This window comes from Chenopodium quinoa, unplaced genomic scaffold, assembly GCF_001683475.1.
Source record: "Chenopodium quinoa cultivar QQ74 unplaced genomic scaffold, ASM168347v1, whole genome shotgun sequence".
Classification (NCBI taxonomy): Eukaryota; Viridiplantae; Streptophyta; class Magnoliopsida; order Caryophyllales; family Amaranthaceae; genus Chenopodium; species Chenopodium quinoa.
In genome coordinates this window covers 1,341,931-1,352,487 of record NW_018743252.1, presented here as the reverse complement: position 1 = coordinate 1,352,487, position 10,557 = coordinate 1,341,931, and the positions used below count along the sequence as shown (strand labels likewise).

At 36.3% G+C, this 10,557-nt stretch overlaps 1 protein-coding gene across 1 annotated transcript; it reads right to left on the bottom strand.

Annotated features, from left to right (window-relative positions):
- Positions 1-272: 272 nt before the first annotated feature.
- Positions 273-3,154, bottom strand: LOC110734996 (CST complex subunit TEN1-like). The gene is made up of 4 exons (XM_021915116.1): positions 3,012-3,154; positions 1,785-1,936; positions 977-1,127; positions 273-898 (listed from the first exon to the last, which is right to left on the bottom strand). Exons 2-4 carry the CDS (start codon positions 1,886-1,888, stop codon positions 788-790), a joined length of 366 nt encoding a protein of 121 aa, XP_021770808.1. The 5' UTR covers positions 1,889-1,936; positions 3,012-3,154; the 3' UTR covers positions 273-787.
- Positions 3,155-10,557: the final 7,403 nt, after the last annotated feature.

Sequence of the window (10,557 nt, the reverse complement as noted above, 5' to 3'; positions counted from 1 at the left end):
TGCATATGATTAAATATTAGTAAAAATATTAAAAAATTGTTGCTATGAAACCTTATATTAATACTTACAAGTATTTAAAATTACATAATATATTTCATAATAAAATTTCTTCTTATATACAAATAGTGAAAAAAAAAAAAACAAACGCTTTAATTATTTAGGAACCGAGAAAATACCATATATGGATTCTATTTGTACAAGTCATATGCCATTTTATTAATGATTTGATTATTATTTTTTTTTAAAAAAAGCAAATAAAATGCACCCTTATCTATCAACGACCGCTTACTAATTTGCATTTTGCTTTAATGAATCCTATACAGCTTTATCATTTGTTAACCATTACCAGAATAGAAGGAATCCTTATAAGAATTAGAATAGATGGAAAGTTTTCTGCAACCATATATACTAAGGCCAAATAAAAAGGTTAACCGGAATTCTTAGCATTTCATGCAGCAGTTCACAGGGTGCAACAATATGGCGTACAATGTGGATTTTAGACAAAGGTCATGGAGGACATAATGAACGACGTTCTTAAGAAATTGAAGGATCATCACCATCATTGGACGGGAACAACAGGACAAAACGAGCATGTAATTGGCCTATCAGCCAAATCTGAACATCCCTACATAGCTTTAGAAGATTCTACCAAGTTAGTTCAATCACACATCCCTCGGCCAGTTAGCCCCTCAGGTGTCAAATGCAAGCACCTGTTATCATCTCTGTACAAGACTACAAGGAAGCAAAACCACTCAAGACTCAAAAGTTGGAGCTGTCAGTTAAATCTTTAATTATAAGTTTGTTCAGCCTGAAACTCTTTCAAGAGCCGGAGGGACTGCCGATAAAGATTGAGGTCCATGCCATCAACATTCCTGCCAACTCGTGCCTTCAGTATCGGCTACCAAAAAAATAAAAAAATTATTACCATGAACATTCCCATAATCGATCCAAAGATTGTCACACAATTATATGTTACCTGATTCTCTGATTCAAAGAATAGTTCTCCGATAAACTGGTAGATGGAACCCACTCGATAGTTTATCTTCAAATGCTTTGTGTCAATCTTCAGTGTTGCATTTCCATCGACAATAACTGCCACAGCAGTCTCCACAGTATAATCCAATAGCCTAACACACGACACCAACCAAAGTTAAAGATTCATGTGGTACTCCGGGTACATTATAAAGTGTTGCAAATATCCAGGTTACTAGACAACACAATCTGAAACAAGAAAGTACATTCTATCAACTGTAGAATGCAAATAAACCTGAACTACCTTTTCCAAGACTCTCATCAAATAACATTAAAAAAAGCAGAAATAAGTTGAGATCACAATAAGATAAGTAAAATAATAGAATAAAACCTTAGATGTCAAGTGTAAGAATTAAAGAAAATCGTTATGATCATGGAGAAATGGGAGAGACAGTAAGCCAGATCCTGATTGATTTTATTCATCAAGGACTGCCTGATTAATTTGATAACCTACTTGAGACATCAACAAATTGTACAACTAAAAGCAGGCTGAAGAAGAGAATATAATAAGGTGGTGTGCTCTGCATTTCACATAAAATTCTGGTTTTAATTTCTATCATAACTGAGAGTATGCTTTCATTTACCGATGCATGAGCTAGCATTATAGTGACTGTGTGGTTAAATTATAGGTGCATGTCCACATTTTCTGTTTGTCTTCGGCAATAAATATGATCTTGGCTAAAGCGTAAAAACCTAAGCATACTAACTCTCACTAAGCATACTGCACAGTTAATGGGAGGAAAATAACTAACTTTCCAGTAACGCGAATTGATGCCCCATTTTGAAATTGTGGAGAAGACGAATTCAGCTCTTCCAATACGACCAAGGCCCCCGAACTCACCACAGATGATGCCATGCATAGGATGGTCAAAGTATAAACCCTAATTCTTCAGCAGAATGAAAACTGCACGACATATACAAGTGATTATTTTCTTAATTAATACAGTCATTTTATCTATTTTCATGATAACAACCAACTCAAACCATTAAGAATCACAACGTTCACATTAAGGTAAGTATCGCTACAATTATAGTCAAAGAATTTGTAAACACATGAGATTTAAGAAGCATCAGTGAGCACCACATTCATGACATAGATCTGATAGACGATCATTTAGTAATTCAGAAGTTGATTTCATTTATGATCAATAGAAAAGAATTTGAAATGCAGTCACAGCAGGGCAAATAATCATGAATGGGTGACAGGGGTGGGAACCAAAACTAAGTACATTCGTTAGGCTCGACTAAAGCACAATAGAATCCTGCTGGATCATCGTGCTTCATGAAGCACGACGAGTCTCAAAGCCTAATCTCAGCTTCGTATCCAATAACCTCAAAAATTTCAGCCCGGTTCATGGGCTCGATTAAAGTTGAAAAATGCAACACGTTAGCAACAAATTTGACTCAATTATCAATTTAGGCTAAAAAAAATGCAACAAATTTGACTCAATTATCAATTTAGGCTCGAAAAATGCAACACATTAGCATCCAAATTTGACTCAATTATTAATTTAGGCTCGAAAAAATGCAGCACATTAGCATCCAAATTTGACTCAATTATTAATTTAGGCTCGAAAAATGCAACACATTATCAACCAAATTTGACTGAATTATCAACTTAGGCTTGTAATATGCAATACATTAGCAAATATAATTGAAACACTTACCAGTTTAGGTGTGAAAAATGCAAAACATTACCAACCAAATTTGACACAATTATTAATTTAGTATCGGAAAATCACATAACATTCTTCTCGCTCTAGAATATCAACTTAAACTGCACATACCAAAACTCTAGCAACAAATTTGATAGTTATAAACTTTCATAAATTTCAGTAATTATAACTAATAGTTCAATAACCCACCTAAGATGAACCCTAGATTGACTTTACTGACAATTAAATTTAAGATAATTTGTAACTAAACCCTAGATTGTGAAATTGATGTTTGATATTAAAATTTTTACATAGAAAGAATACCTCAGTAGCCACTTCAATGGAGGTGAAACTGCTTCAATGGAGAACTTAGAGCACGTTTTAATAGAGGAAATAATGACAGAGTTGCACTTTGCAATGTAAAAGTGAAAGGCTCTTTGGCTTTGGAGGAGCGCTTCATAGGGCCTCACGTCTAGACACAACCAAATAAATAACAATGGTAATTTTGTAAATAATGACATTTTGAGAGTACTATTGAGGGAATTATTTCATGTACCCCGAGGTTTTAAAAAATGCACCGTGTACTCCTGAAAATTTTAAATGCATCGTATACTTGTGAGGTTTGTAAAAACTTGCACCAAACCCTTAGACTCACAAATTAATGCGAAATAACATATGTTTAAAACAAAACTAGGGTTCGATCGATGCCTCGGATCATTACATGAGGTTGATTGTTAATATACGAAGTACGTTTTAATTTATGACTCAAATTTTTTTGCAATTAAATTTGTTATTCATATTGTCATTGTCATTCACTATATATTAATATTATGTATTAAAAAATAACATAAAATATTAGATAGTTTGGTAGTAAGACACTCAATTCTAGAATTAGAAGCTGCATATTCAACATGCAATGAGAAACAAATGGAAGGGAGATCCATGAGGCGTAATGAGAAGTTAAGTAATTGAGGGGTCTACTTAGCACATAGATGTTCTTAAGTACGCTTTTTTAAATATTAATATAGATATAGATTAGTATAGATAACATGAAAATGTGACACTACATAATAAATTGAGCAATAAAAAAAAGAAATCGAATGAGTTCCCTCTCCACTTTTTCTCTCACTTAATTCTCAAACCTCCGTGTTTACCTCATTAAAACCTTCATTCATTCATTCAAAAAACCAAAAATAAAATTAAAAAAAAACTGAAATTCATCAAAGATTTGCATTAACTACCACAAACAAACACAAAATTGTTCAATTGAACGCGAATTTTCAATTTCACAACATCAAAATAGGTTGATATTCATTCTTTCAAAAAAAAAAAAAGTTGATATTCATGAATTCATAGAAAAATGAGCAAATCAATCACAAGGAAGGTTGGAACAAAATAGGTAAGGAGATTTGAATTTAAATTCGGGAAATTCTCTTTGGTAACACTGTATTTTTAAGTTTTCTCAGTGGTGAATTGCAAAAAAAACTTATTATCTTTGTTAAACTTGAATTTTTTTATATTAAGCTAACTATAAGACCACTCTTAATGGTGAGCAAAAAAAATGCCCACCCACTATCTCTCTACCCAGTTTCTCTTTCAACAAATCTGTTTTGCCCATGGGCAATTTTTTTTTTCACAATTTCTCTCCCAATGGTGAGCAAAAAAAATGTTTGCCCACTACTCTTTCTCTCTTACTTTTTCAATACCCCACCATTACTTTCTCTCTCCTACACAACACTTCTTTATTTATTAATTTCATTTATATTTTAACAATATTACTCCAAATAAATAAAAATTAGTCTAAATTTGTGTAACTTATTTTTTTATTTGTGTCGTTTTTATCGTTAAAATAAATAATATGGAGGATTTATGGTATTTCTGAAATTATACCAAAATATACCAAAATGCATGTCTATTTATAGAGAATTAAATTTTATGACCGTTGGTAATTTTAATTTTTTTTTTAATAAATATTTATTTCAGAATTTGCATTACAAAAAATATAACCATTGCAAATTGTTGGGCCCACCAGAGCACTATTCATCTTCAAAAATGCTCAAGTCTTGGGCATTTTCAGAAATGTTCATGAGCATTTTTTGGCTTTTTCTCATTTGCTCACCATTGTAATGCATGAGCAAATTTTATGCCCACCCAAAATGCCCATGAGCAAATTTTTAGCTCACCATTGGTAGTGCTCTAACATTAATGACAAATTTAAACTAAATATTAAACTATAGTTAGTTTTTTTTTTTAAATAATTTTTTTTTTTTAAAAAAAAAAATCACCCCCTTCCCTCACCAGCATCCCACCACGCCGGTGCCAAGCCATCTCTCTCACTGGTGCGCCAACCTCCCCCACCCCCATTGGCATCTTCCCCATCCTCTGAACCACCACCTTCCTTCTCCCCGAAAACCCTCGAAACCCCTTTCCCACCCTCGAAATGCCCTAGCCGCCCAATACCCCACCATCAAAAACCCTATTCGGCCCTTCCCGAAGCCCTAACTCCAGCCGCCTTAGTCGAAACCCTAAAGTCGGTGGTTTAGGTCGTGGGTTTGGGTTCGGTTTGGGCGAAGGTGAGGAAGGTTGCGATGGAAGGAGGAGAAAGAGAGGAGGTTGTGGTTGCGGTGGCCGGTGGGAGGAAAGTATCGATCAAAGGAGAGAGAGGAAGGTCGTGGGCGGTGGTTGGGTGTTTGGGGTTTTGGGTTGGTGGTGAGGTTAGTTTATTTTATTTTATTTTATTTATTTATTTATTTTATAATTTAATTATTAAAAAATAAAATAAATTAACCGTGGTTAGTGACAAGCGTTAAATCGGTCGCTACAATCTAACTCTCAATCAAACAATACTTATACGAACACCCTATAACCAAGTACAATGGCAAATAAAGGTTCGGTCCACGAGGAACGAGAGTAATTGCAAATCAATTTTAAACCTAAGCTAGTTCGAAATCAATGGAAAATGGTGTTATAAAATACTACTAATAAGATGGAATAAATCAATAAACTAAGACACTAGGGAGAACGGGAATTCACCAAACCATCGGTAACTGCGCAACAAGGAATCATAGAGACAAATGGGATATGCAAAGACTATATGTCTGATCAATATCGTGCGGTAGGAAGACAACGGGCAATACTAAGCTTGGATTTCTCATGCACTTAACATTACTCGATACATAATCAAACCACATTCAATAATGAAATACTCAATTCACAATCTCTTGTTCGAATCAAGAATTTCATGCAATCAAATTCAAGATTCTAGGTTAGCTACTCCTATTATAATGAATTAACATGCAATCGCATATAATCAATTTAATCACAATCCGTTTATCAAAATCAACCCTCAATTACATAGATTACCTAGGCCGGGTTTCATCCCGAAACCCTAGCTAGGAGACTACTCACACATATTCATAATCAAAGCAATAATGAATTCCAAAAGCATAATAGATATAAACATGAATTCTGATTAAGGAATAATAAAGCTTGATTAATAAACAAGAATGAATAATACCAATTGTATTTATGCGAATCAATGGAAAAGTTTAGAACTTTGATATCCGTCGTCAATGAATAATACAAAGAATCTTCACAAATCTTGCTTCAAATCAATCCGAGAAACTAAAACCGCTAGAATAATCTTTAAGAAAACTAATGAATCTCTAATACCAAGAACGTTCTCCAATAACTCTCTACAAAGGCTCTCAAAAACTATCTCTAAATCTGTCTAAAAACGCCCCTTAAAGTCGGGCCTTATATACGCCTTCTAATTCGGAGAAGTCAAGTGCGCGGTTAACCCTAGATCAGCATGGCCGTGCTATATTTGGCACGGCTGTTTTAGCTTGTCAGTAGCTAAACCGAATTTCTTCTTCAATTTTGCACGGTCGTGCTACATATGGCACGGCCGTGCAGATTCCTGGCACGGCCGTGCTGAAAATGACACGGCCGTGCTTAATATGCTCTAGCGCGGGTCTCATACTCAAGCTGACACGGGCACGAGCAACATCTGGCACGACCGTGCTAATGGCCTGCACGGCCATGCTGGTGTGTGGGTACTGACACGGCCGTGCTATTGGCTTGCACGGCCGTGCTGCCTTGCCTGGGGCTGCTTGCTCATAGGCCAGCACGGGTGTGCCTATGGTAACACGGCCGTGCTGCCTGTGCTATGCAATCTATGCACGGCACTTGAACTTCCTTAACTCCTCGGACTTCGGTCAAGGCTAGCTCGGTTACGCATCAAGGGCTCGGGATCCGACTAAACTCGGTTGATATTACCTGAAAACACATCAAAAACAAACCGAAAACCCGTGAAGCACGTAATATAGGGGACATAAGCATAACAAGGTAATAATCGGCCAAAACGGCCCCAAATACATCCAAAATCATCCTAATATATGTTCTAAAGCGCGCCCTAAAGTGCGCTTGTCAGTTAGTGAGTTTATATTAAGATAACTATTATTTTTGTTAATCAATAATTCATGTTTATAAAAAATAATAAGATTTTCGCAATTTGCCATTTTTTTAACGGTCGCAATTCACCACTGAGAAAATTAAAAATTATAGTGTTATCAAAGAGAATTTTCCTTTAAATTTCAACATTATTATATTTTACAAAAATTATCCGATCAACTAAAACTTTGATAATTATATTTATTATTTATATTTCTGCAAAAATTTAACATTAAATGAAACTAAACATGATGGTGAGACAATGTTATTTTAAGTTGAAATGTGTTATATGAAATTTGTTATTTTAAACAGAGAATATGCATGTTATTTTAAAAAAAATTATTTAAAATGAAATGATTATGTTTCTGAACTCGTATTATTATGAGTTGAACTTGCGTAATTTTGAAATAAGCTTGTTTTTTTGGTTCTTATGTTATCTCGTTAAGCCACGTGTTATTGTACAAAACCAATGAGTTATTTTGATAAAACTTTGTTTTTTTTTTTGAACAGATAAAACTTTGTATTATGTCACTAAAATCGTGTTTTTGTTTTTGTTTATATGTTGTGTTATTTTGTATGTAATCTTACGTTATTCTTTCAATAATCTAATGTTTTTCTGCTTAAAATAGTTTCTTTTTTTTTTTGGATATATTTGTCCCTTTGTTATTTTGTTTAGACATTGTGTTATTTTAAATTATACCTTATGTTATTTTGCTAAAATATAATGTTATTATTTAACTTTGTGTTATTTTTTATATTAATCCTTGTGTTATATTGTTTCAGTATTATGTTATTTTGATGAAAAGTTGAATTTATTTAGGTGAAAACTTGTAATATTTTGTGTACAACTTATGTAGTTTTAATCAAAATAACATATACGTGCTCTAATAAAAAAATATTTACTCTGATAATAAATCAGACATCTCTAAAAAATGTGATTAACATCAAATCCTATAAAAATAACATAACTCAAAAAAAAAAAAAAATAACGAGAGAAACCGAGGGAAGAAAAGTTTGATTGAATACACAAATTCAAACAAAAAAATCTGAAAGAAAACAGAGGAGAGTAGAGGGAACAATTTTATAAAGAAGAAATGAGAAGGTGGGAAAACAAAGGAAGGCTTAGAAGCGATGTTGCTTTGAGTCTTAGGATACTATGTTCATGGACTCATGGTATCCCGGGAACATGATAAAAATTGCGCCCGTATGTTAATGTCGATCCCTACATCAATATCATTAACAGTCAACATTCATTACTCCCTCTATTTCAAATAACGAACTCTGCCAACATTGCAAGACCCATTTGTATTCCAGCACGACCCATAATAATAAAAATAGTTAAAAAAACTATAAACAATAAAAATAAAACAATAAAAATAATAAAAAGAACCATAATAATATAAAGAATTATAAAAAATAAAAATAAAAATAATAAAAATATTAAATTTAATTAATTAGTTATAAAAATAATGGGCTGGCCCGCGGCTCGACACGACCCGGTCCGCCAGGCACGTGGGCCGTGCCGTGCCGTGGGCTGGGGTGTGCCATTAGGTGGCCCTGCACGGCACGGCCCGCCATCACCAAGGCCCGACATGACACGATTTCCAGCTATAGCTCCAGCCGAGGAGGAAGTTCAGCAAAAAACTCCCCCCGAGTCGCAGGTCATCGTTCAGGAGATTTCTTCTTAAGAATATTCTTCTCCTCCAATTCATGAAGGGCCCTTCGTTGATGACATTCAGTGAGAGACTGATGCCCTTCAACTGCATCAACCTGAGGATAACATAGGGGTGCTGAATGATCAGCCGTGGGATTCCGAAGAGGAGGATCCCAAGAAAGATGCTGAGGTTGAGAAGAGAGCTGAGACTGTGAAGGGAACTACCGTGCCTACAACTTCTGTGGATAATTCTTTCAGGACCTTCCAGTCTGCAGACATGGGTTTCACTTCAACCCCTCTTCTTCATGTCCCTGATAGTACGAGGGAGATTCTCTGGTCGCACCGAGACTCGGCTGTGGCCTTCTTCGACGACTTGTCGAGCAAGTCTGAAGTGGAGTGGGCAAGGATTTGCTCCCTTCGAGCTATAGCTAGGATAGCCGAGCCTTCTGTGAGGGTTCCAGATCGCTTTGTTGAACCCAGAAGCTGCTGATGCAGGTAAGGCACTTGGCGCTTACATATTTTACTTAAGCTTTTTTTTTTTTTTCTTTTTTGTAACTGTTATGCTTTGGCTGACCGGTTTTTTTTTTTACCTCCGTAGGCTGTTTAGAACCACACTCTTGCTGTGGAGATGAACGAGGAGCTAAGGTTCAAACAAGAGAACACCGAAGCTCAAGCTGGTCTTGTTGAACTCAGGGCCAAAGCTGCTGAGGAAGAAGCTGCTGCAGCGAGGGAAGCCTCAGAGACCATGGCCAGAACTTGGAGAGGTACATATTCCCTGTTTTGGATCCAAGTTGCTGAAGAAGTATGGGGCTAAGGACATCCCTAGCCTCGAATCTCGGATCAGGGAGATGTAGCAACGGCAGGAGGAAACTCAACGGATGATGGATGAGGAGTTCAGACAAAAGTCAATCGCTGTCGGAGAGGAGTCGCTGAGAAGGCAGACTGGGCTATAAGATGAAATTCAGCGGCTCCAAAACGAGCTAAATGCCAAGGGGGTAGAGTCCTCCAAGTTTTGGGACGAGATCAAGGAGGCTCAGGATTTGCTGAAGGCCTAGAAGGAGGAGGCTGCCCAGACTCAGACCGAGCTCAAGAAAGCTTAGAAGCTACTGGCAGTCCGGATCTACACCCAAGTCGAATATGACGAGGGTTATGAGAATGGATTCCATGTGGCTCGGCGTTTGGCGTTCCATACTGATCCTAACATTAACTGGGCTTCGGATGAGAAGGATGTTCACCTAGCCACTGCCAGTGAAGCTGAGATTAACTTCCTAACTCGCTAGGCTGAAGCTGAGGCTCGGGAACGAGAAGAAGCTGAGAAGAAAGAGAAAGAAGCCGCTCAGAAGAAAGAGTCTGAGAAAGCTCTTGCCCAGCCTACCTCATCACCTGCTGGTGCTAAAACTTCCAGGTGGCCAAGATGCAGTTGCTCCTCAGTCTGGTCCTGCAAATGCTGAAGCATAGGAACTCGGGCAGTCGTCTACGGAGTCTTGCGGATTAACTTGCTCTTAATTTCAAAATATGCCGCATTTGTTTTTGCCTCTAGTACCTTTTTGCTTCAGCTTACATTTAGGTACAAACTCTTTACTTGCTTTTGAATTTCAAATAGTTATACTTAGTTCGACAGTTGTGCTTTTATCCGTCTTGTGGACGGCTGCCGATTAGTATTTGGTCTCCTTGAGTTTTCTGAACTTGATTTGATGTAGCTTGGTGATCCGAGCATAATTTGAAGCTTCAAATTTTTGAAGCTTCTGTTCTTTTTCTTTTCTC